This window comes from Larus michahellis, chromosome 7 (assembly GCF_964199755.1).
Source record: "Larus michahellis chromosome 7, bLarMic1.1, whole genome shotgun sequence".
NCBI classification, from domain to species: domain Eukaryota; kingdom Metazoa; phylum Chordata; class Aves; order Charadriiformes; family Laridae; genus Larus; species Larus michahellis.
The window spans coordinates 37,846,952-37,874,638 of NC_133902.1; the positions used below are offsets into that span (position 1 = coordinate 37,846,952).

Consider the following 27,687-nt stretch of genomic DNA (forward strand, 5'->3'; position numbering starts at 1 on the left):
CATTTTAAATTCACTTTCTTTGTCGAACTCTCCTGGACTTCTGCTTGCCACACAGAACAATGCCACAGTGTCAGTAGGAATTACAAGCGAAGAGGAAGCAGCGTAAACGGAATTAAGTGGCATTATGCAGCCCACTAGCAGCATAACTTATGAAGACAGCATATTTGCAGAAGGAACAGGAACTGAGTGCAGTAGGAGAGGCGTACAAGAGAAGCAGCTCCTACATATTGTTATATTACACTATCCCTACACCTATAGGCTAGAACTGACTAACACAGTGGCAGCTTTGAGGCTATGGCTGAACTTCTTTTTAACAGAAATAAATAGCATGCAAGTCATAGTGATATATTAAATAAGGAGAAAATGATGGTAGTTTATATTGATTTGTTCCAACCCCAAATTGGGATTGTGCAAATGATGGTGAATAGCTTGTCTTCTAACAGTTAAGATTTAAGCTTGCAAAAATACAGATGAGTAGTCACAAAACCTGCCAGTTAACATAAGTCCCTAATTTAACATTATCAATTAAGAAAAATAAAGCAAATGCACCAAGTCTTGATATTATGTTTCTTAAAATAAGTACAGAAACAAATACATATATGTGTATACCCAACTAAACGTACAGCTTGAACATGGTGCTGCTACACCAAGTGCCGTTAACACAATCAACTAACTTAACCGAGACAAGTTAATATGAAATTTATGACTACAGTATTAAGTCTGATAGAATGATGTATCCTTGGCAAGTTTCCAGATGACATGTGTGTACATACATATATGTGCGTGTGTGTGTTTTGATACACTGTAGTACAGGCCTGACATCATTTTATTTGGTCTAGGAAGACTGAGGGAATTGAGTTGGTTTGGTCTGAAGAAGTGGGGGGAGAACAGAGACTAAAGGAGATTCTAACTGTACTTTTTCCACTACCTAAAGGATTGTTAGAAATTTCTCTTCTCCAAGATTTCTTGGAGTTGCACACCATAAGGAGAAGAGGCCAGGGACATAATATGCAAGATGGGAAATGCCAATAAGGAAAAGTTCGTAAAGCGGGATGTCAGTCTCAGCACATGCGCCCAGAGAGGAGGAGGATCTCCATTCTTGGAGATTTTTTGTACTGAACTTGTCCTGGCCCTCAGTAACCTGATGAAGCCTTGAAGCTGGTCCTGCTTTGAGCAGGATGTTGCATGAGGGACATCCAGAGATCCCGCTCACCCTAACTGTTTCTGTGATTTTATGACTAACCAGCCAGTTGGCAAGATCACCTTTTGCTAATGGCCTGGTTAGGTAAGAAACAGCTAATTAGTCTAGATTATACAAGACTGATGAACACACAGCTGGTTAGGTGAGGGTCTAGAAAGTTAACAGCAGAACAAGTGATGGAGGAGGAGATGCCGGACCACTTCCAGCACACAGCCGTCATTAAAGAATTCTCTAGGGTGGGGTTCCTTGTATACAGTGATGAGGGATTAGCTGCTGCCAAGATTTCAACATATCAATGCAATGCAATGAGGATGAACTTTCTCCTCTACGGTCATTAAATCACAGAATCATAGAATGGTTTGGGTTGGAAGGGACCTTAAAGATCACCCAGTTCCAACCCCCATGTCCTGGGCAGGGACACCTCCCACTAGACCAGGCTGCTCAAAGCCCCATCCAGCCTGGCCTTGAACACCTCCAGGGATGGGGCATCCACAACTTCCCTGGGCAACCTGTTCCAGTGCCTCACCACCCTCACAGTAAAGGATTTCTTCCTAATGTCTAATCTAAATTTCCCCTCTTTCAGTTAAATAGTTAATGCTTTAAAATAAACTGTACCTGTCATGTCGAAGTGCTCTCATATCTACGTAGACAGTTGTTGGATCTGGTCCTGCTGTTCCCTAAGAAGAAGGAAGAAACAAGTTCAACAGAGCCAGAAAATCCTGCTTTCATTCTCACAGACACATAAATTCACAAATTCTTCTCCCTTTTTTACTGGCACATAAAGTACTGCCCTTAATAGTAAATCAGCGCCCCTTTCTAGAGTAAAGCCATAAAGCTTTGATGTTTTATGGAATCAGTAAGTGAATGTGCAAGTGAAATATGTATTTATATAGGTAAGTCTAGATTTTTAAAATCTTATTTTGGTAAGCACCTCCTCTAAAAACTACATAGCAAGTGCAAAGCATGTAAGCATATACCTGTGGGGGCCTAATCCCTTTCACAAAACTCAACTGTTAAACTTATAGAAGTTTTGACAACTTTGAAGAAAAAACCACCAATATTTAACTAAAACATAACTATAAACAACCCGTATCTTTTCAGGGCTCCTACCAGTAACAACCTCGGCAAAGCTCTGTTGCAGTCAGAGGATAAACCTTCTGATCAACTCTGTCGAGAGGTTTCCCACTTCTCAACATAGGAGCAGGGGACCTTTTTTTTTTGAGCCCAGCAGCATTTAATCTCTACAACTGGAAACTGCAGCAAAATGCATATTTAAGCTAAAAAACAGGCAAGGTTTTGGTGACTAAACCTATAGCTTGACCCCCATAGCATGGTTTCTCCTTTCAGAAATCCTTGAAATGAGGCCACTTTGCCATCAGCTCAAGATGGCAGTGCTGGAGAATAGTAATAATGTCTTCATAATGACATTCCGTTGTACTTTTGTAGCACCACTGAGGCTCAGTGACACTGACAGCCACACCAGATGAATGCTATGACCTTTATCTTTAGTTACAGATGTTCTTTGTAAGTAAAACTGAACTTCTTTAGAAAAAAGAAAAATCTCGCTTGATCTGTTTCAAATGAAAACTCTCTCAAATGGCATAAATTCATTATAGAGTAATACTGCTGACCCAGACAGACTTTAGGACGTTACAAGCACACATGCATCACTATACCTGTTCAGCCAGCTTGCCCAGCCTGTTTGGCTGACAGTGCGACCACAAACAGAAGTAACAGAGGCCATCAAAGTGTGTGAAACAGAGAGAAAGGGGAAAAAAGAAAATACAAACAAAGAGGCACTGGAAACATAAGATACACACAGTAAGACAGCAAACAAAACTCATACTGTTTTAGAGTGAAAAGAAAATTTCCATTTCAGATTACTTAAGGGCTTGGCACTTTTAAGTGGTTCATTGGGAAAAATGCAAGTCCCAGTTAATAAAGGAGAAGAGGTTTAAGGCTCATCATAAGTAATGCCTGATGCCTTATCATAAATTCCTCCTCCATCTGTAAGTATCTGAAGGCTGCTTGGAGCTTCAGAAACACCACCTCAGTGAACCAGTCCAGTAAGGTTGGAAGACACTATGTATTTGCATGCATGCTAACCTGTACCAAATACCAATTCAGTTTGGCTATTGATCTACATTAATTTAAATTCAATGATTTAAAAAAGTCAAATACAGGTATTGCTTTGGAAGAATGGTGAAAGGGGTTTAAAAAAAGAACCGTAAAAAAAAGGGGTCAAGAATGGAGAACAGAGATGAAAAAGGTATAAAAGGAAAGGGAACTGGAAGTGCCCAGCAGCTCTACACTCTTCACAGTTTTATTGGAGTACTTTTCAAATTGCCAGTTAACATTCTGTAGAAAAACTGTTTTTTCCCCTCTTTGTACAGTCTGGACAACAAATATCCAAAACTGGCTTTTAAAATTCTTATTTAGACAGGCAATTCAGAAAGCTATTCTTTCACACTTGGCCTCTGAAACATTTTATTCAATGAATTTAAAAACCTTCTATACAGTCATCTTAATTTCATGTATATCCTTCCTATTTTTCCATCTACCGATTCAAAAAATTGCTCTGGCCGCATTTCTTTATAATCATTTACCTAGAGGTTGTTAAAAATCTTTTCTCCTTTAATATGTGTGAAAGGAACTACAGAAACTAAAGAAACAATTATGAATGGCAACATGTTTAAGAAGCTCATGTCCCAAAACATCTACCTCGTAGGAAATCAAGAACATTACAATATATTCTGAGAGGTAAAAAGGCTTTCCTTCATCTAGTGGGCACCGGAAAGAAAAAAAAAAAAAAAGAAAAAAAGTTTTGCAGAAGCATGGAAGCACTCTTCATAGAATCATTTTTTTTATTGTGTAATTCATACCAATAAAACTGAAAATAAAACTTACAATCACACACATAGTTAATGCAGGTGCTATCTATGAAATTCCCCACATAAAAAGCTACACGCTGCCACATCTGAAATTTGAGCAGTTTATCCAGGTATTATCCAAAAGCCAGGGTGCTTTGCCATTTTCTAGACCATACTTAGTACCTGATTTTCAGGTAAGTTGTGGAATAATTTTTTTTTCCCCTCTCGTAACTAGAGATGAAACATCCCACTAAGAAAAGTTATATTTAATCTGGTTAAATTAGACATACAAGATATCGTCAACTGAATACTAAACTATCAAAGGCAGGACTGGACCACAGCATGTCAGATCTCCAGTCTGTAAAGTAGGGCTGTGCACCTTATGTGCATATTCTCCCCCTCAAAGCTTCGAATTTTACATCTTTAATAGAAAAAAAGTCCAGTTCTCACACAAGGAGAAACAAACATATCTGCATAGTGATAATACTCATTTGAGATCTTTAAAAGTAAAAAAACCTGCCAACCTTGTCAATTTTCCTGGGTGTTATTTGAGGAACTCTGTCTTCCACTTAATTCCACATACACAATAAGCTATTTTTCAAACAGACAAAATCTGAATTACACGAAAGCTGAAATAGCATTGCTTGAAATATTTAATATGTTTATGAACAGGAAGCTGTGTATTTAATTTAATACTGTTCCTGCATAGTAGGAAGGAAACAAGTTTCTTAATACTGATCCTCTGTATTAGGAAGGCAAATCAATTGGTCAATGAGTACAGAAAAGTGAAATTACAATAATCCATGTCTTCAAGTCTTATTTAATTTGGTGCTAAAACAAGCAAGCAATAGAGCTCTAGTTGATTTTTAAAAAATTACGTAGAGCTGAACATGACTTCCTATAAAGTTCCCAGAGATTCTGCCCATAAGTATAAGAAATAAGCAGTTTAATCTCACCTGTAAGCAAATTGCTACGTTGACCCTGCACCCAAATGTAGTGCTCACTGCACGAGCAGAGAGGCCCAGGTCTTTGAATAACTTAGAGAAAGACTGTGTTAACGTAATCCTTGGTCTCTCCTCTGCAACCACCATGCATGTTCGCACACAAGACAGGTTAACTCCTTTCATCTGAGAAATTGAGTGAAGAAAACACCAATGTTTTAAGTTTGAAGTCAACAATTCTAGAAATCAGCCGTTTTAATTTGTGGAACAGATGGACTTTAAAAACACTAGAATAACTGACATTAACTGACATGAACTGGGTAAACAATATAGACATGGACTGCACTCAGTTTGGCTCCATCCACCCAGGACGACCCTCTAAAATTGTGCCAAAAAGCTTTGTGGCAGGGTTTGATGCACAAAATGCAAACTACGTGCATCACGTAGCTACAACACAGCCACTCATCATTTAGAGCTGAAAAAACCCACAAAATGTCATTACGTCAGAGGGACAGGTCCACAAGAGACCTGCTCACTCCCACTGTTGCGCAGTTCAGATGTCGGCAGTGTTTGAGACATCATTAGCTCTCATCAGTGTGAATGTGAACCCGCAGTAACTGGCTGTGGGCCAGGATTCCCTTAAGCGAGGTCCAGGGGAACAGAGGGACAGAGTTTTTTGTCTATACTGAGAACAACAATAAGCACAATGTAGCCGCCTTCGTGTGCATAACAAGCTGCCAGACATTCTCAGCGGAAGTCCTGAGCGGCTTAGTTACTACAGCCATGGGAACTCTCCTACTATTGAGACAGAGGCACCTTTTCAAGGACGTTAAGTTTCAGTAAAGAGATTTCCTTCAAAAATAAATGGATATATTAGTGTGTAATTGCTGCTGCTAGGAAGATTACATCCATTTTAGAACTCAAAACCTGGTGTCAAGAGATCTGAAAAGCACGTGAGACTTGACAGGTTTTGTGGGGCTTTTTGTTTTGTTTTTTTTTGGGGGGAAGAGGTTTTTGGTTTTAGGGGTTTGGTGGGGCTTTGGTTCTTTTGTTGGTTGGTTGGGGTTTTTTTGGTCGCAGACAAGAAAAAGTTGACAGGCTTGCTACATATTCTGCCCAAAATCTTAGAAACACCCATCAGCACAGAGGTGGCACAAATAAGTAAAGTTGAAAACATAAATCTTTTTTTCCCCACTAGAAACATGACATCAGTTGAAACTTCCAGCAATCTCAACATTTCCCAAAGCCCAAGTCATAATGAAAGGCTTTCAAAGAAGCACTTATCGCCCACCTTCTACAAGCCAAAATAAAATAGTTTTAGAAAGACACATTTATTCGTATGTCAGTAAGCTGAAAAATTAAGCCCACTCACCCGGAGTATATCGGTCTGTGTTCCAAGCCCTTTGGTGCACATCTCCATCACAGAGTAAGAGCAGAACGTGACACGCACTTTATATTGACTTACAGCAGACAACCACAGAGACACATTGCTTTCCAGTTCCAGAGGAGGGACTAGAATAGACTGATGACCCGAATATACACTAGGGAGAGAAGGAAAAAGAAACAGGAAAACTTCAAGCCAGCATAAAAAAGCCAAAAGTTACATCAAGTCAAAATGAAGCAAATATAGAAAAACTGAGAGCTTGGTATCTATCTGAACTTCAGCTTCTCCAGAGAGAGCAAGCATTTCTTAGATAGCTAAGAACTAGGGGCTTGAGTTAAGTCACAGACTTTAAGGTGAGTATGTGTGTCCTGCAGTAAATTGTGTTAAACTATAGGGAAATACTCAATGCCTTGAATAGCCAGAACATCTGATACTAAAACGTTAAGATAGAGACATCATTCCAGGTACAATTGGTAACTGAGCTTATTTTTGTGAGTCATTCTAGGTTTTTCATTGAGTAAAATGAGTCTTTAATACCTATATTACGCCGTTCAAGTTTTTAGTGCAATTTTCTAGCCTTTGCCATACGGGTGTCGTTTTTTACAGTATTTATGTGAAATATTTAACCTGGATACCAGTTAACATGAGTGGACAGAAAGCCACACCACCTTTTAATTTTTATTTTTTTAAAAAAATATTACATGTTCATTTCAAGATAGTAAACACCATGACCATACAGTCTTAAATTGCCAAATGTTTTTTAGGTCAGCTACTACCAACAAAATCAGTGACACACTCCTCTGTAAAACCAGGCTTAGGTAAACCAATGCATTTTGAAAAAAATAACAGCATCTCTAATTACTTCTAACAGGTAGCTTGACACATTTGCCATTTCTCCTAACTAGAGTTGGTGTGGTTTTGTAGTGGGTAATACGATGAGGGGTTTTTGTTTTCTTTTTAAACATACTAAAATAGAAAAATAAACATCATTCTGTAATAAAACAGTCTTTCATACTAAAACAAAGCTGCAACTCAGATGAAACAAAGACACCTTATATTAACTCTTGTATAGAAAGCATGACACACGTAGTTCCCTTTCCTAAAAATATTTTTTTTTAATCCATTTAGATTTTAATTCTTCCATCGCTGTGGTTTCTTCTCCCTACACCCTGCCTCACTTTACTGATGATACAAATCATGAGATGTTACCAAAGTTAAATTTTTTGCTTTCCTTTAGTACACTTCCTTTCCGGTTGGGGAAACTGGAGAGGGAAGGTAAAGGTTAACTACAGTAAAATTAACTTTATCTCTTTACAAAATAACCTTTCTGCATTGTTTAAAATGAAATACCTAAAACACTAGTAAGTCTTTGTTTTAAAAGGCAAAAAACAGGAAAATTTTGCAGCTTTGCAAAATGTGCTGCATTATAGTAGTTATCTCATTGAATCAATTTAGGTCTCATTTATTATTTTGACACTGTCCTGCATGATATCCTGGTCTCTAAATCAGAAAGGCATGGATTTGATACTTGGACCACTTGGTGGATAACGAACTGGCTAGATGGCCGCACTCAAAGGGTTGCGGTCAACGTCTCAATGTCCAAGTGGAAACCAGTGACGAGTGGTGTTCTTCAGCGGTCAGTACTGGGACTAGTACTATTTAACATCTTTGTCGGCAACATGGGCAGTGGGATTGAGTACACCCTCAGCACGTTTGCCGATGACACCAAGCTGTGTGGCATGGTCGACACACTGGAGGGAAGGGATGCCATCCAGAGGGACCTGGACAGGCTGGAGAGGTGGGCCCGTGCAAACCTCATGAAGTTCAACCAGGCCACATGCGAAGTCCTGCACATGGGTCATGGCAATCCCAGGCACAAATACAGGTTGTGCAGAGAATGGATTGAGAGCAGCCTTGAGGAGAAAGACTTGGGGGTGCTGGTGGACGAGAAGCTCAACATGAGCTGGCAATGTGCGCTTGCAGCTCAGAAAGCCAACCACATCCTGGGCTGCATCAAAAGAAGTGTGGCCAGCAGGCTGAGGGAGGTGATTCTCCCCCTCTGCTCCACTCTGGTGAGACTCCACCTGGAGTACTGTGTCCAGCTTTGGAGCCCTCAGCACAAGAAGGACGTGGACCTGTTGGAATGGGTCCAGCGGAGGGCCACGAAGATGATCAGAGGGCTGGAGCACCTGTGCTATGAGGACAGGCTGAGAGAGTTGAGGTTGTTCAGCCTGGAGAAGAGAAGGCTCTGGGAAGACCTTATAGCAGCCTTCTGGTACTGAAAGAGGGTAGATTTAGATTAGATATTAGGAAGAAATTCTTTACTGTGAGGGTGGTGAGGCACTGGAACAGGTTGCCCAGAGAAGCTGTGGATGCCCCATCCCTGGAGGGGTTCAAGGCCAGGCTGGACGGGTCTTTGAGCAACCTGGTCTAGTGGGAGGTGTCCCTGCCCAGGGCAGGGGGGTTGGAACTAGATGATCTGCAAGGTCCCTTCTAACCTGAACCATTCTATGATTCTATTTTAAGAAACATTCAATTGCTTACTTTAGCAATATTTTTAGAGCATACCAATCTTGCAGTCAAACAACTTAAGGGTCTTGTAAACAGATATGGATTAATCTCAAAAGATTTTGAAAGGGTTTATTTAATCAATGTGAAAAAAACAGTGAAGTGCTTTTTTTCTTGGATTTGGTATCAAATGAATTCCCCTTCCAAAACTCAAGGTACTCAAGAACTAACTTAAATGAATTTTGTTACCACAAAAGGTATTTTATGAAATACATATTAAAAGGTTCATTTTGGTTTCTCTGACAAGTTTCGTACATGACTGTTCTGCTGGATTCTAGAGAAGGCTGGGAACACATGAGAAAGCCTATGACTCAAATGATACCTGCACAAGCACCACAGTGCAAATCCCAAGCCACAATAAGGGTCAAGGCAGATGGCAATCTGACGCGAAGGGTACAGCTCACACTGTAGCTTTATAGAGCGACATAAGGCACTTGTAGCTGCATGTGACATCTGTAAGAGGAAAACAGGCACTCTCAGGGACTTTTTAAAAAAAATGGTTATCACATGTAATAGCTGACAGAAATATTTAATTCAGAAGATGTGGCAACACATAGGGGTTTGGATTTTTTTAAGCGCCTTTAGAACAGGAAAGGGATATGAGCCCAAAAATTCACAGACACTTTCCATGCTATTGGCAAATAACATCTGTCAAAACACTGAATGATGACAAATGACACATAACATCTCTACCATAAATCCCAAACAAAAACACTCATGAACTTTACAACAAATATGCACCTCACATAGAGCCAGTAAGACCAAATGCTTTCAAAATGTGCATCAAGAAATTTCGAGGTCCTGCAAATTTAAAAATAAGCTTTCTGAACACCCAAGGTGATCCGCTTACATTTTTGTATTTCTTCTCTGGCAGGAGGAATGAATGCGGAATATGCCTGCATATAAGGAAACAAAGTATAACAATCTCTCTCTTGTTACTCTACCTTTACTCCTGCTAATATACCAGTAGTAGACACACTGAAGTCCAAGTACGCCAACATATCTGGAGATGTAGGTCTGAAAATAGCAGCCAGCTTCTTTTTAGGCATATCATCTATTTAAAATACATAAAAAGAGAAGAGTACCATATTATTATTTTGGAAAAAGAACACAGAACAAAAATGTACCTTTACCAGATGCTTTCTATAGTTTCTAGACAGCTATTTCAATGCACTGCATCCAGTCAACTAGGCCAGTTATGGTATAATAAAATAAATAAATCAGCCTTCAAATTATCTACATTTTGGCTGGGCAGCAAACATCCTGTACCTGTATCCAAAATAGTGGGCCATGTTTTAATATCTACTGCTGTTGCAGCTTCCTTGGACTTCAGCAGTTTCATTATCGCTTGCGTGGTCAGTATACATGCAGACTTACTGACCTGCAAAAGACACAGCATTAAAAACATTTATAAAACTATGAATGAATGCTCAAGGGATTTTATATCCATCCAGATGAGATAACCAGTAAGCTGAATAGATGAAGAAAAACATTGGAAACAGAGCAAAATAAATTACAACAATAGGAAGAACTTTTTAAACGAGTTTCTGAAAAAGTATTTATTGACTCAGATACAGCATACTGGCTTTTTTTTTTTTCTCCTAACTTATTTCACATTGACTGTGGCAAAGCAATTCATCAGGCTGTATCAACCATCCTACACCCACCAAAAGCATTTAGAAAGGAATGTCTTATACATACCTCTACAATCATTTTGACAGTGGGCAGAGTGGTAGCAAGATTCTGTGGATGAGGTGGGCGAACGGTGATAGGTATACAGCCGGCATATAAGCAGCCATAGAAAGTTGCTATCAAGTCTACTCCTGTGAAGAACATTTGTGAAATTAAAGCCATTTTTATCAGAACAAAAAGTCAAACTCTTTCACGTAAATCTAAATACAGACTGATTTATTTTATTAAGATGTAAGGATTTGTCACAAAGGTCTCTTCAAATCAACTGGCTGTTCTTGGCCATGTCCAATTCCATAAGGTTGAAATATTTTGCATTTGAAAGTTAGCAAAAACGATTCAAACCCTACAAACTTTAAATTTGTAGGGATATATTTTCATGGACAGGCAGCATAAAAGAACAAAAATTAAAAAATAAGGTATTGTAGTTTATGAAGATGACGACTGACTCAGATTCTTTTAAAAAGCGTACATTTGTTTTTCACAATTATCTCTCTGCAATACACAGTCATACTACTTTTATGAGGTAATACTTTTTTCCTGAGGTACACGTGTAAATATATACTAGTAATGCAAGCCCGGGGTCCAGATTTCACTTTTAGAGACAGCCATTCAGGAAAGCAAGGGTGTTTGTACACTGACATCCCTAATCTAGCTTTCAGTAGATACATATGCAGTTTCATTCCATTCTCTGAGGCTGAAAAATGAGAATCTTTTATGTGGTTTAAATCAAACTACTCTTGCATAACTGCCCAGACATCGGGAGCAGTTAGATGAAATGTTTGGTAAGTGTAGTTTGCCACTTGGAGAAACGACTTCATAATAAAACACCAAAAAGGAAGTCTGTTCCTTGAAATACTAAGTCACTGCCACATACCACTATATTAAATGGATGTTTGAATGCTCTGTCTCAGCATCTTAGTTGTTTATTTCCTTGTGATGTCTGACTTTGATTTTTGCTGTCTGTACTGTCCTACCTGGAGGATAAACCAGGGAAACGTGGTCACCAACATTCAGTCGTCCCTTCTCCATCAGCGCGACTGCGACTCTCTCTGCTCTCTTGTGCAGCTGTATGCACGATGCAGTGCTAGCTACAGTGCCCTGCACAAAACAGAGGCGACATCACAAAACTTTGTGGAGAACAGTTTCAAACTGAATAAAGTACATGCTGCAGATGAAATATTTTATTGTCCTCATTTTAACAATACAGCAAACACTTTTAAAGACTCTGTCTCGGTGTTTTGGAAACCACGCTGTTGGTACCATGAACTTTTAGAATGCTAGAGAATTTTATACGTATTATTTTGAATATCAGACAGTGAAGCAGCTTCTAAATGTATTTGGTACCACAAACAGAATACCTTACAAATATTTGAAATTTCACAGTCCAAGGAAGAAAACACAGTCATAGTCGTAGTAGTAACACAATTGTTTTAGCAGCAAGTCAAGCACTGCATCAGCTTTACCCCACAATGCACAGCCAATCCTCTAGATGCTTTTGCAATTAGCAGCCTTAAAAGAGCAAAGGGAACTCTGCTGATGTCTTTGGTATAGGTATTCTTTTACAGGGTCATAGAGGCAACCTAAGCTGTGGTTGGTATGCACTGTCACTTCTGTATCTACTGTCCATCTCGTAGAAAGTGTATTTTCCACAATTACGCATTTGAAAAGTCTTCACATGGAAGCAGTCGCAAAGTCACGGGGACTCCAAAAGGCTTAGTCCAGTTTTTGATGTGAAGACAGAAAACATCCTTTTGCTACCCAGCCTAGGAAGCAATGCCTTAGCCTTAAGCCCGTGAGGTTGGGATGTATCTGTTTTTTCCAAGACTGCAATCTGATTCAAGAAAAACTGGTGGGACAACCACCTCAGAGGGAAACAGTCAGAGACTGAGTCAAACCTCCCGCTATACAGATAAAAGATTATCACAGCAAATTTTGCTATACAAGTAATTGGTTTCAAGTCCAAGACTAGCTGCCACATGTAATCATCAGCCCAAGTGGATGGCTGCCTAATCCAAGGCCCAATTTGATGGAGGATGGCACTGGCACTCTGCGCAGTTTTACTAAGAAAACTTGTTAAAGCCTGGGAGCTAAGTCATGCAAAATAAGAACAGTAAATATAGTGTATTGTTGATATAGGAACAGTAGCAGCTCAAGGACGTGGGAGAAGAACACTGACACAAAAAGGTGCAAAACAAAAGGGTTTCACATGGACAGCTGTGAACACATTAACGTTTAGCATTGTAGCTTATTAAGGCATGTGTTCATTAACAGATAATTTCTTTGTGCCTAAATTTTGTGTTTTCTTTTTGCAGAGTCTCCTTGTGAAGGGTAAAAGTTGCCTGAACAAAGCAACCCAGAAAGGGGCTTCTTCATACTGTAAAACTTCCCTCAAAAGCCTCTCTACTCTGAGAGAAGAGTAAACCAATTCTGTGGCTCTTAACAACAACCATATTGAAGCAGCTTCTTCTGCTAAAGCAGAGCCTCATGAGAAAAGTCAGAACTTTGAACAATGTCCTAAACCATTTTGCCTGTGTGAACGAGACCTGCAAAGGCAAATCCTCTGCGTCCCAAGGACTGCTGCTGGACCTTCTGAAAGCATGTTCCCTATCTCACATGTCTGCAGTACAGCATAGCACAGGACAGACCCCATTTGTCACTGGGCTGTTACTGTCACTGGAAGGGTAGCTACTGAGTACAGGCTCAAACAAAAATTTGAACAGCTTTGCCTCCTGGAAAGAAAGAAGGGGAATAAAAACGTGCCAGAATGGCAGTAGAAGAATCTAAACTATTTGAGCTTTCTGAAATACGCACAGCAGTAGTGCTTCTCAAGCCCAGGGTGGCTGAAATACTGAGGAACATAAGAAAGTGCACATTTTTTCACAGCCCTTTATGAAGTGTTGGATACAGAGGGCATGTGAATGCTTCAAAACTACTGACAGTCACATGCAGAGCAGAGTGGCTATGAGCAAAAATTATGTATTTACTGAGAAACATGACTGCTGCTTTGTCATATGTCATAAGTGCTCAGACAGCCCTTGAATAAAATAAGTATATAGAGGCTGTAGTCCAAAACTGAAGCTTCTACTTGTTTATGTTTGAGTGATTATAAGTGCCATCCCTTCTGGGGGCAGAGCCTAGCTGATGACAAGGCATCAGTGTCTCCTGAAGGGTGTGCTCCTGGAAAACATGACTCCAAACCTGCCCCAAGGGTTCTCTACTTAGGCTCTAGATCTTCTACTTAAAAAATCCTCCAGCTCTGACCTTTCTGCTCAGGGACAAAGACAGAATCATGGCTTCCATTAATATAACGAAAGTTGTGTTCCAGCAGGAAATGCAATTACTGCAATGTTTTAAGCTAGGCAGAATGCATACTGAAATACCAGATGTGGAATAAAAATCCAGATGTGGAAAAATTCCAGATGTGGGAAAATTATGCTGCTTTCTAACTTGCAATTTTTGTCTGCTTCATCAAAATAACATGAAACATTTTAGGAAAAGACTTCTAGCTGAATTTTCTTAGAATTCAAACAATCTTTTTCTGATCTCCATCTCCTAGCACAACTTAAAGTGCATCTCACCTTGGAATTCAACAAAAGGAAGAGGGGATGATCCGGAGTTGTTTGAGCTCGCCACTGAAGAACATCTGCTAAATACAGGAACTGAAACAAAAAAAGGAGATGCTTCAGATTCACTCAAACTGTGCCATGCTTAGTTTCAGCAGAACAGCGTAACTGGTCCTCTCTCATTTTGAATAAGCCAATTCAAATATTTAATAATACCAGGAAATCAGTGTTACCTTTCTTGCCTGGTCGTTATCCTCCAACTGGGTAACATCTCTCCCTGAGGCTTGTGCAATTCTCTTGCCAGCAACAAGGTTTCCTACTATCATTGAAGCAGGACCAACATCTGCATTTTGAAAGACAGTGCAAAATGAGGAAAAACAATGTACGGAACATATAATAATCTGTAATTCAGCCTGTAGATTACTATAAACACCATACGTAACATAGACATGAAAAGATGAAAAACTAAACCCAAGGATCATATTCCATAGAAAAAGAGAGGAAAGGACAGTATGGTACACTAAAAATCAGTCCATTATCAGTATGGTACATTTGAAAAATGAGTCTATTACTGATCCAGCAAATTGAGGTACTGATTGAGCAAATTTTATTACATAAGTTACAGCATGTCTGAGGACCATCCTTTGCAAGATGGTCAGTACACAAACAATTTATAATGTCGCTACAGAAGCATGAAACTTGTACATGTTGTATGTCCTTGCATTTACCTGGGGCTAGAGACAGACCACAACGCCCTTACTGAGCTCTGGTCTGCTCTGACACCACCACTAGCTCTGCCAAGTTACGCAGCTTACAGCCATCCAACACGCACAGCCCTGAGCTGTCACATTGCTTCCAGATCATCCTCTGTGCATACCCTCAGACAGACACACAGAACTAAGGAACACACTCTGGTTTACTCACCTGGTTGTTTCTGTCGGGGCTTAGGAAGGTTAGTAACACAAGTATGTGGACACATCAAGACATTACAAGGATGCAGAGCACCCTCTAAAAAGCGCTGCTTGGTTTCTGAAATATGAATCCCTCCGAGTGGAGCTTTTGGCAAAGTGTTGGCTGGCACCAAGGCAAGACAGTAGACGCCCACTTGGTGAATGCTATCAATTGCCTATATAGAAAGAAAAAATATATTCCACATTATCAACTGGGATGTAGCTAGAGCAAGAATTTGAATTCAAGTCATTTAATAATATTAAAGTTTTACTTGCACACAATTTGCAAATAAAGGGTCCAATTCTGCACTCACTGAACTCATAGAAGCTGTGCCATGACTTCAATGGGAGCAGGAGCAGACCCAGGACTTTGCTTGTGCACTCTACCAAGGGGATGCCACCTGCACATCAGGGATTAGGAAAATCTCTTAAAAGTGGGCAAAAAGTGCAGAGATTTAAAAAAGCTAAAATTATACCACAGCAAATTTCGCATGTATGGCACAATCACACAAGCGCAGTAGAACATAAAACCACAAAAATAGGGAGGGAAACATCTTGCCACCTAAAACTTAAGTGTCTATTTTAGCTATGACGCTTCTAAACAGAGAAATGAAAATATTTCCTCCCATGAAAAACAGCCATTCTATTACCAGGTATTCCCTCCAAGAAGATTACAAAGCTGAAATTAGACAGAAACCATTATTACACAACTGCCTTACTCTTAAAAGGCATCTTCCCTTAAGTTGTTCTCTCTAGTCTTCCCTTCAGTTGTCCCTTCACCAGAGCCATCTTCCATAATTGCTCTCTCACTTTTACTTCCTTAGAATTGATCGATTAATTCTAAAATCCTCAACTGCAATCTATCAGAATTCCCTGGTCCCCCACAGAAACACAATGAAGTAATTAAGGGAAAAGTTTTTAGTGCTTACTGTTGGAGACCTAGAATAAGGATGTTAGTGACATCATAAAAAGATTTCAAGTCTGTTTTGATACTTGGCACTAAGTATACCCTTAAAAATTTTCAGACTTAACTTCTCAGCCAGCATGGAATCAGCAGAGGTGTGTAGAATTAAAACAAACAAAACCTATCGTCCTTAGGACTTTAAGAATCTAGTAGTATGAAGTTAAAAAACATTCTGAAAGTCTTACTTTTTACAAAATTCTGTTAACTATCAAACCCTGAAATACATTCAGAAGTCAGCTTATTACAACTCTCTATAGTTATACTGCTAGGTTTTTCTTATGAAAAAAAAGATGCTCTAAGATTCTCATTTCATACATCAGCCTTATTCACCTGAAAAGAGAGAAAGGACAGACTGACTACCTGTAGAACCCTGCTCATCCACTGAAAACTATCCTCCTCTGACGCATCAGGGCGCTGCTCTGCCACAAGCACTATTCGATCATCATGCAAAACGGTCACAGAAAACACTGCTATCCTAAAACGCAAAGGACAGAAGAATGATAGGATGCAACATATGATGAACATGGTTTATTATAATGTAGAAATGACTGCAACCTTTAATGGTACCGTTTCAACACACACAAGCATTATTCATGCCAGATCATCACAAATTCACAGACAAGTTTAGAACAAATGTAGGTTTATTATTGTAATTTATTTCTGTTGGGGGTCAAGTGAATTTACAGTCACTAATGTAACACACGTTTAGCACAAGCAGGTTCCATATGTGCAGGGGCTGTGCAAACCTTGCGTATGTAACTCCATCATGCATGCTAAACTTGTTGCGCCTACATACAATGTCCCTCCTGAAAAACAACTATGCCAAATTACTGACCAGCCAGTCTATCAATGCTTGCACTGAAAAATACTTACTCCCCTTTGTGAATTAAATTCATTTTAGGCTTGCATCTTCTAGGATACAATATTAATAATGCCTCAACTAGGTATGTGCCATGAGGTAAACTCAACTTTCATAGAATCACAGAATGGTTTGGGTTGGAAGGGACCTTAAAAGGTCATCTAGTCCAACCGCCCTGCAGTAAGCAGGGACATCTTTAACTAGATCAGGTTGCTCAGAGCCCTGTCCAACCTGACCTTGAATGTTTCCAGGGATGGGGCTTCCACCACCTCTCTGGGCAACCTGTGCCAGTGTCTCGCCACCCTCATTGTAAAGAACTTCATCCTAATGTCTAATCTAAATCTACCCTCTTTTAGTTTAAGCGCATTACCCCTTGTCCTATCACAACAGGCCCTACTAAAAAGTCTATCTCCATCTTTCTTATAAGCCCCCCTTAAGTACTGGAAGGTCACAATAATGTCTCCCGGGAGCCTTCTCCTCTCCAGCCTGAACAACCCCAACTTTCTCACAGCCTTTCCTTATATGAGAGGTGTTCCATCCCTCTGATCATGTTTGTGGCCCTCCTCTGGACCTGCTCGAACAGGTCCTTGTCTTTCCTGTGCTGAGGACTCCAGAGCTAGACATGGTACTCCAGGTGGGGTCTCATGAGAGCAGAGTAGAGGGGGAGAATCACCTCCCTCAACTGGCTGGCTGTGTTTCTTTTGATGCAGCCCAGGATGTGGTTGGCCTTCTGGGCTGCGAGCGCACATTGCTGGCTCATGTTCAGTTTTTCATCCAGTGGTACCTTCAAGCCCTTCTCCACAGGGCTGTTCTCAATCCCTTCACCCCCCAGCCAGGGCTTGCCCCAACCCAGCTACAGGACGTTGGCACTTGGCCTTGTTGAACCTCATGAGGTTCACATGGGCCCACTTCTCAAGCTTGTCCAGGTCCCTCTGGATGGCATCCCATCCCTCAGGCATGTCAACCACACCACTCAACTTTGTGTCATCTGCAAACTTGCTGAGGGTACACTTCATTCCACTGTCCATGTCACTGATGAAGATATTAAACAGTAGTGGTGCCAATATTTACCCCTGAGGGATACCACTTGTCACTGATCACCATCTAGACATTGAGCTATTGAACAGTGAAGTGAGCAATAAGGTTGGTGATACAACACACACTATCTTTGAAGTTCCTTCATCAGCCTCAACACTCCTAGTTTGTTCTTTGGAACATGCTGCGAAGTTCTTCCCTAGGCCATTCTGCATGAAAGGCTCAGGTGGACAAAGGGGAATTGTGTTTTACATTCGATATTACAAGTTTCATTTCACTGTCTTAAGGGAAACTTTGAAAGAGGTTTTAAACAGATGTCTAAAGATCTATGTTTATACTATATGAAAGTAATTTTAAATCTGTTATGCATGAAGCGGAGTGTCAATATTTGTCTTCCAAGTTAGCAGGGACAGTCAAGTTCTTATCTGGCATATCACAACTTAGCGCGACCTTTCCTACGAAATACGCATGTAAAAATTCACATGCAGACTTCCTGTGTACACTGTGTTAGTTGTTGATTGGTTGCAGGTGAAAAAAGGAGCAACTAAGTCCAATCAGCAGCAGTGAAGTTTTTAATATACTCACCTTCCCCGATAGACAAACTTCATGGGTTCGACTGCCAATGCGGTGGCTACCACATCATCTGCATTGTGCCTGCGGCCACTAACTGTCATTAAGCCATCCAATTTTCCTACCACAAACACCAAATAGTCCTGAAAAGAAGACAGGATTAGAAATAAAGAGGCAAAACTTCCAGACTCCCAGTGATCCATGCCTCATTAAAGCCAACAATATTCTTAAGATCTGTGTGAGGTCACTGCCCTGACACAGAATTCTGCTGAATTCAGGAGTTGGGACTCAGGACAAAGCAGGGCTCCAGGTGGCTCATTGACACTTACGGGACCCACAAAGCCAAGCAATCCTGTTCTTGTAAAGGGTTGATCTGAAACAGGCACACCAGCTGCCGTCACTGGAATGGCCTGAAAGAACACATAAGTATTCAGACACTCAGAGTACTGGTAGAAGTGAAGATAAAATGCTTTCTGCTTCTGTTTCACTGCAGCTCTACACTCAGTTGAAAAATTACCCAATGACAACAGTTACTATCATGTCAAGTACGAACAACAGTTTTTTGAATAATGAAGAACACAACAATTCTTAACTCTGTGGTAGCCTTCTTTCTTATCTTTTTCTCAGCTACTCAGCCTTTGTAACAAAGAGTTCACACCCCTTTTTAAATCAGGATTTATAGTATGCACTCATATAGCACTTAATCAGAAAGTCTTCCTGTTGCTACTATTACCATCCCTGATGAGATACGTACCCAGGGATATCACTTAGTTGTGACAAACATTATGCTATCAGAACTTTGAGAAAGTTAAGTTTGCTGCAATTATGGGACTGCCTACAACAGAGAACCAGAGGAAGAGCATTATGCTTATCAACAAGTTCCTCTCATCTATTCAAGTGGTTTCCTTGCCTTCCCACCACTCCCCAACTCTTCCATTACCTCAGGTTTCTTGCCGGCTGTCTCACTAGCTGAGGACAGTGCTGAAAGCTAAGCTGTTTAAAGCATTGAGGCTTGGCGAGCTGACAGAAAGAGCTTTTTTTTTTTGAAAGAGAAGACTACAGTCAGGATTTCTTTCATCTCTCTGGTAGAACTCCACACTGCAGCTGAGTCTTCAAACTGCTGCCCAGTGTAACACTACTCTGTACTCTGACTTTCACTCCTTTCTTGCCAGAAAAAGGAAAACATGAAATTGGAATTCCACTGTGAGGAAAAATCTGGGCAGAAAGATCCCTTTTGCTTTACTTTGACAAAATACAAGGCTTATGACTGTTATGCTCTCTTCTTCCATATACCTAGGAATATAATGTCATATATATCCAGCAGCAAACCATTCAGTGTTCTAAGCATTACAGCAAATCAACACTAAAGTTCATTTTGAAAAGCACATACTGTTTGCAATACACAAAGGAAGCTTTTCTAAATAATTTATCTTAAAAAATGTGTTTTGATGGTATGAAGAAGCTCACAAATACCAGACTAACTTCTAACTTTATGTCCAAGCTGTGCACCAATAAACCTGAAATGTCTTCGGGTATCTTTATGTAAGACTGCTGTGTTAATACAGAACTAAGATGAACTTAAATGCTAAAATAGGCACAACACTGGATTGCAGAATATAGACGCAGCTGATTGACTGCTGATAGTACTTTGTAATTTTGGTTATAAGAGACAGAATTTTGAGCTCTGACCGAGAATGAAGCAAAGTTTATATGGCCAGGGTTTTTCTAATAAAATAAAAAAGGAAGTTTAAGGAACAAATATGTTTATTTGCAAGAAGAAATACTAGAAATGTAACAAGGAAACTTTACCATTACAAAGAGAAACACAAACCTCAAACACATTCTTGGTGATTCCGAGGAGGCCGAAATATGCCATCCCAGTTGCACCTGAATTCACACATATTTCTCCAACCTCATCGGCTTTGCACAGATAAGGAGTCCCATCCACCTTCACAACACACACATTTGCTAAAGGGAAAGGAAGAACACAGAATCCCAGCATTAGTATGCTTCAGCAGCTGACACAGAAGTTGCTTTCCCACTGACAGGTAGATAAAGATTTTAATATAAATTACCTATCAGCTACAGCAAAAACACAGCATGCAAGAGCTCTATCTTTTTGACAGCCTGTCTCATGTGTTCTCCGAGATCAAAGTTGCAAGTTCGCAAATGCGAATTTTTTTTCTTACAGTGCTTCACAGCCTACACATCAGCTGCAACTGAATCCAAAACTGTAGCAATTGCATTTCAACACGAAGGCAAATGGTTTGATCAAGTAGAAGCATATACGAGCATAAAGATGAAAAATAAGAAGATACCAATTACAGACATACCATTCCTTTTATTTATTGCACACTCTGGTATTCATAATATCATCCCTTAAGTTATGTAAGAAACACATTAGAAGCGGAGAGAAAACTAGGCTATTTTATTTTCTTACTGTCAGGTCAATGATTTTTCTGCGTTACGTCCTTTCTTCTTTTAAAGCAGGCCAGTCTGACAACTATTATTTGGAGACCACAGACAACTCATCTCACAGAGTTGTCCCTTACTGAACTTACTCCTGTGACTACGTATTACCTCTTCCCTATCTTCAGTTTGATGACCTTCTTCAACTCATTAAAAGTACTGTGTTTCATAAAGGTCCTACTGCTAGTATTCTTACCAATCTTCTTCTGAAATCTCAGAATTCTTCCTACACTGAGGAAAGACCAAATATTACACTGAGCCACTGCATATATTTTACTTCTGAAGCCACGTTTTTCTCAGAGGCTAAGTAGAGCCCTTGCATAAGCATTATGGATTTGATCTTTCCTAGTCCCAAAGGGAAAAGAAAAAGGATACGGAGGGAGAAGGCATGATGAAGAAAGGAAGTTTAACTTAGCACTTAAGACTCAAGATTAACAAAGAAATCAAAACTACTACCTAGGTCAATATAAAATAAACAAAGACTTTGAAAAAATAACACAGAACTATGCCATAAATTAATGTTCTTCCCTTTCCCATTGCATCTGCTCCCATCTCACATTATAAGAGCAGTTTGTGGTCATACCTACTATATTAAAGAAAACAACCATGAGACTCCAGAGATATCAGAAATGTATGTAGCTGGTTTACTTCTATGGGGATCTTTTAAATGTTTTGGCCATGGAACATAGGTCAGATGGGACGCCCAGATAAGGCTTAGAACAGGCATTACTGTTTTCTAATTTAGCCTTTCTGAAGTGATATACAGATAGCCCTTACTTTTACCACTGTTCAACTAGCATGAAGAGAAATCATAAATGGAAAGCGGCACATTCCCTTTTATACTAATACATGATAAAGCCATTCCTACTGCCAGCATGGACCAAGAACTCTTCTGATAGAACAGAAGGTACATTTTCTAATCTCAGAGAAGTCTTCAGTTCTTACGTCTGAACAGGACAGAAAATAATTCACCCTACCAATAGATCATCCTCTAAATTATCTTGGTTTCATAAAAATTATCTGTCAGAACAACTAGCATTTATTAACCAAGTGTTTGGAACCACACAATGGTAACATTTGGTGACCAAATAAAGAGATGCCACTCAAATGCCAGTACAGGTCCAAGTCCAAATTAGAACAACAGTTTCAGTTGCTGAAAATTATACATATGAACTAGAAGGTTGTAATTAAATTGTACAGTATGAACTATCAGTCATGCAAAAAATGCATTTTGCAATTTAAGAGGAGAAACTGGGAAAAAAAGGCTGTTTAAATCATAATGGCAAATTGAAATAGAATAAATAGTTTATTACCACAGGAAATAACTTGTGTTAATCTCAGAACTCTGTATTGTAATGCTTCATCAATGATGCAGACAGAAGAGCAACAATTTGTACAAATGCTACAGTCCTCAACTCATTTACAAACATGGAAAAACCAATAGATTAGTCCCCAAATGATGCTCCATCCATGAAGCCCAAGGACAATACTATCACCCTGTCAAGTAAAAAAAAAAATACTTACCAGTAACCAATGTATGATACAGGTAGTCTACACGTACATTCTAACAGCAGGCATAGTTCTGCCCTGCCATGTGATACTGCAAGGTTTTCCTTTTGCAGTATCTGTAGAGCCTGTACTCTTGCTTCTCCTTCTTTTCCTGCTTCATGTGTGACATACAAGAGAGTGCATCTACCACCATTTCAGTCTCTCTTTAACAGCATTGCATCTGAAAAAGAATTACAGAGAAGGGAAAAGCAGATGGAACAGGAATGTACATGTGGACACATCACGAAGAACACTGATTACTGGTAAGAAAGCTTTCTTTCTTCAAATGAGTCCACATGTACATTCTTATAGATGGTGACTCTCAGCAGTTAGCCCTGCCATCAGATTTCTGGCAGAGGATGAGAATCCTATTGTGCAAACAAATGGCCGCACTGATGCCCTACCAAAGACTGGATTCATCTTTGGATATTTCAAGACCAGCACAGCATGAACGCAAGAAGAATGGCAGAGGCCTGCACAGCAGAAGGTTACTACCAAAGGTGCCTGATGAGTGTTAGAAAGTGCTCTCCTGTTCCTCCTTCGCTGTTTCATAGTGGATCTGTATGCAACTGATATCCATTTGGATTGCTACTGTGTGCCAACAGTGGAATTCCAGCATCTTCTTGTAGCAAGCAAGTCTTCCTAAAAGGCCTTGCTCCATGAGAATAAAAACAAAAGGACCCTCCTTGCACTATAGTCTTTAGTTGTAACTTCTGTTCTAGAAGCATGAAGCCCTAGGAAAAATACTAAAAGGCTATGATAAAATGCCTCTACCACCATTGTGGAACGTATTTGCAGGGTTTGTAGAGAAACCTAGTCTGTGAAGAACACAGCATATGGGGATGTCCAATGCAAGGACCTGAATCCTTCCCTGCTCTTCTGGGAAGGGCAACAGACATAAAGCAAGCCAACTTCCTAGATAAGGATGAACAAGAATCTAAACTCCAGAAGTGGTCACACAATAATCCAGAGCACTACATTTAAATTGGAAGAAAATGTCTCATCAGGAGTGTACACACTGCCAGAGATCTCCAAGAGAAGTTCTGCAGTGGCAGGCTGTTGTACCATAATGTGACAGACTGAAGCAAAGTGGAACACACAGAACTGATTACTACAATAAATTCTAAGGACTCGGTGGGAATGAGGTACTGCTATCACTTCACAATCTGAAAGCTTCACAAAGTTGTTCTGTAACAACTTCTTTCACAAATCAAGGAACTGAGATAAAGGACCCAGATTCCTCTGCAGTGAAGATGTGTCATGATAACTACCAGAACCTTGGCAATTGTTTGCCGAGACATGGACAGAGGAAACAATAACATCCAAGACACTGGAGACAAAGTAAGCATCCTGCCATTTGAGAAATTTGAAATGTTCTCCTTGAACTTCTGGGAAAGATAGTGAATACAGTCACAATCCAGAATTTTAAACTGTATATGCTTAAGTTCATCTTACAGAAGCCTAAGATCTGGCACCAACCCAAAGTTTTCTGTTTGAGTATAAGAAAGTAGCTATTGCAGCACTCTTCCCGTGAACCAGGCTTTGAATGATTAAGAGTTATAGGGATATAGATCTTCTGGATTATAGAGGATTACTCTTCTGTCAAAGGAAGAATGTGAGAAGGATCCCTGTAAAAGAACGGAAAAGTTTAGACAGGAAGTAGTAGGAAGGCAAACTTGATTGAATACCCTGAGCATCCATAACCAGGTATTATACCATAAGGTATAATAAGCTTCCAAGATGACAGATGACACGGCAATTGCATGTCTGTTGATGGGAAAGCTGGAGGCACAAAACAGGCAGAAGAGGAGAGATTTGGTACTCTCCCTACCATCTTTACCAGTCCAATTTGAAAAAAATGAACTAAAGATTGCTTTGAACCACATATTGCTTCTTAGCAATGTCAGTCGCAGACAGAAACCATGCAAAATAGCCCAAGGTGGTCAACATGTGAGGTAAAACATCATCCCTCCAGGAGCTAAAGAGAAGATTCCAGGGGAATGCATACTAGGTTCTCTCTTTAGAATTCCCATGCTATCTTTGATGGGAAGATTTCTTCGTGGATGCTTGCACTTGCCCGGTGGGTCTTGTGATTGGCATTCACAGTAGATAATAGAAGTGAACAGCCAAGGCTGAAGAGAACGTGGCATCAAGAGTGGCCAACAGGTTAAACAGCAGTGACATAAGACATGATCCTGGTGCTTAAGTGTCTGTTGAATAAGATCCCCTGAGTCGGTGGGCTCAGTATCTCAGAACAGATAGCAAGATCCGAACAAAAGAAAGGCGAAATTGCACACTTTATCCACGACCTTTTAACTAGTTGGTTCCTGAATAAAGCATGGCAGGAACCGTCAAGGGTAATGAGATCAAAACCATTTGGCTTGACTGAGCAAGTCTCAGCATGATTACTAGTTCTTGGCTAGGAGACTAATTTCACAGCATGTCTGACCAAACAAAATTCAGGAATGTGAGGTCTTATATTGTAAAATGTTTGAAAGACTAGGGCACAGTCGCTTCTAAGACCTTAAACGCATTCAATGGGGATCAGAAGACGGAACAAAGCCAGGGATGGCATCTGACTCAAACGAGCACAGCAACCTGGGGAAAGAAAATAAACCAGAACCAGACAAAGAGCAAGACTCATCAGTCAGCAGAGTAATTCAAGAGGGCAAATAACAGGAAAGGAAATGGTGGTATGTTCTCTCCTGTATGCCAAACACCAAATGAGAATGGACAGAGCACATCCTCCGTGAATACTACACAGGAAAAAGCATAAATCTTACAAGGTAAAGCACAAGTATATCTACTGTTAGAATGTACATGCAGACTCATTTGAAAATAAGTCATTAATTTCCTTAAGTCATTAATTTCTTTTTGTTTGGCACATATCTATTAACAACTGCTAGCCTTTTTATTTTCTTCCTACTCTGAAAGTTTTTAACAATTTAATTTCTTTTTAAGAGACAGTCACAGGGAACAAAGTCACTGGATTATCCTCTAGAAAGAACTCTATCGCCTATGTTCTGACTTAAGGAACGCGCAGAGAAATTTCTGCTAAAATATACCTTCAGACCTGGAATTTTTATTATTTGGTCAAATTGAAGTAAATCTGCCCCAGATACTGATAAGCCCAATGCTGATCAGAGTTTTAAAAGAGCTAATTCAGTAAGTTGCCCAACTTCTGTTTAACCTACAAGTAGTTTTGCCACTTACTCCTGTATTTTAAAATAGCAATATCCATCAATTACAAGTCATACCACTTCAAGGCACTACATGGATACACGCTTAACTGTTCTCCTCTCACACAATCAGACAAGTCACTCCACATTTCTTCCTAATGTAGAAAGTCCTGGTGGAGGTGTCAATTGTCTGTCAATGGCATCCAAAACCAGAAGGGTCCATTAGATTTGCCAGACAACGCTCCATGAGTTTTGCCAAAGATCCCTCTCACTACCAATTAAGCATTTCGCAAGGACAGACTTTTTCATTAGCAACTTACATAGAAGAGGAAGGTGAAATTACTTACCTGCAAACATGCAGGTAATTCTTCCAATACCATAAGGCAGACTTGAACCTGCCACTGAGGAAATGCACTAGTTTTAAGCAAGCGAACTTACAGCTGTAACAGTTGAATATGAAGTGTAAGGTGAATATGAATATGAAGAGTAAGGTGCAACACAACTGTAGGCTGCTTTGTGCTTTAGAGTAGTCAAGCACACTGCCCAGAGAGCAAGTCTACGGCAAAGCCAGGAGGATCTTCATGTGATAAATTGATCCAAAGAAAGATTTTAATTGATCCTGCATCAGATACCACTTTTTTTAACTCTCAAAAACTGGACCAACATAAAGTTCAACCTCAGTCGGTTCACCAAAGGATCCATGACTACCTGAAGGCATGCAAAATTGTTGCCTCCATGTTCTTGTGACTAACTCATAATCTAAGTAGATGATTGGGAGCACAGCTAAATTTCAATGAGGTTCCAAGGGGGCATCAGTAGTCTGAACACCTGAACCAGACAGCAGTAGTAGTCCATGCCATCTGTATTCTAGTTGAAGCCAAAAAATAACCATTCTGTTGAGGCCACAGCTCCGTAAGGCATGAGATTCATAACAGGACCAAGAATAGCAAAGACACAGGTGCCACGGCCATGACCAGAAAGAATCAGGTTCTGTGGTCACTACATAGTAAACCTGAAGGGGTAAAGAGAATTCCAAAAAATCTGTCTCTCATCCTCTCCAAGCATATCCAGACTAGGTCAGGAGAAGCCTGAAGCTAGCGGTACTCTCAGATAGATAGTGCCAGGGAGCATTACACTACCAGCCTAAATGCTGCAATCTTCACTTCTGCAGTAGAGGGCACTAAGTGGTCTTTCAGGACACAGATCTCAGTCATTGTCCAGAGTCTTAGGTCTGGTTTGGCACCCTAATTTTTTTAATCTTCTTCAGAGTGCTTTCCTCTACAAATAATACATGACTCAGGAGCCTAGCCTCAAAGGTAAACAACAGGGAATTGTTGCTACAATCCACTTAATGGGCTGGGAAACAACGCCACTATCTACCTACTTTAAGAAGCACAGTGTTGCAAACAGATGTCATTGAGAAACAGGTTAATCCAGGACTGGACAGTTTGGTGGGATATCCAGAGTCTGGGACTCTCAGAATAGTTGAGGTTGGAAGGGACCTCTGGAGGTTATCTGGTCCAACCCCTCAGCTGAAGCAGGGCCACATAGAGCCAGTTGCCCAAGACTATGTCCAGCCAGCTTTTCAGTATTTACAAGGATGGAGACTCCACAACCTCTCTGGGCAACCCATTCCAGTGCTCAGTCACCCTCACAGTAGAAAAAGTTTTTCCTTCTGTTCAGAGGGAAACTCATGTTTCAGTTTGTGTCCATTGGTTCTTGTTCTGTCATAGGACACCACTGAAAAGAGCCTCACCCAGTCTTCCCTATAATATCCCTTCTGATATTTATACACATTGATGAAATCCTCCCCTAATCTTCTCTTTCCCAGGCTGAACAGTCCCAGCTCTCTCAGCTTCACCTCATATACCGAGATGCTCTTCGTCTTTCTCCT

General features: G+C 40.1%; 1 protein-coding gene across 7 annotated transcripts in view; it reads right to left on the reverse strand.

The window, feature by feature from the left end:
* Window positions 1–27,687, reverse strand: part of DIP2A (disco interacting protein 2 homolog A) — a 130,607-nt gene that overhangs the window by 8,588 nt on the left and 94,332 nt on the right. For 3 of the 7 annotated variants that reach the window (XM_074596225.1, XM_074596222.1, XM_074596226.1), the window contains 16 exons: window positions 20,429–20,565; window positions 18,927–19,007; window positions 18,613–18,740; window positions 16,494–16,608; window positions 15,144–15,345; window positions 14,453–14,562; window positions 14,235–14,315; window positions 11,631–11,754; window positions 10,666–10,787; window positions 10,234–10,345; window positions 9,909–10,018; window positions 9,287–9,417; window positions 6,385–6,553; window positions 5,028–5,198; window positions 2,878–2,907; window positions 1,817–1,878 (listed from right to left, as the gene is read on the reverse strand). In XM_074596225.1, coding sequence (XP_074452326.1) covers window positions 1,817–1,878; window positions 2,878–2,907; window positions 5,028–5,198; window positions 6,385–6,553; window positions 9,287–9,417; window positions 9,909–10,018; window positions 10,234–10,345; window positions 10,666–10,787; window positions 11,631–11,754; window positions 14,235–14,315; window positions 14,453–14,562; window positions 15,144–15,345; window positions 16,494–16,608; window positions 18,613–18,740; window positions 18,927–19,007; window positions 20,429–20,565 — 1,885 coding nt within the window. Of the gene's footprint in view, window positions 1–1,816; window positions 1,879–2,877; window positions 2,908–5,027; window positions 5,199–6,384; window positions 6,554–9,286; window positions 9,418–9,908; window positions 10,019–10,233; window positions 10,346–10,665; window positions 10,788–11,630; window positions 11,755–14,234; window positions 14,316–14,452; window positions 14,563–15,143; window positions 15,346–15,483; window positions 15,571–16,493; window positions 16,609–18,612; window positions 18,741–18,926; window positions 19,008–20,428; window positions 20,566–27,687 lie in introns of those variants that run through there. The other 4 variants (XM_074596223.1, XR_012588528.1, XR_012588527.1 and 1 more) reach the window with 4 other exon arrangements.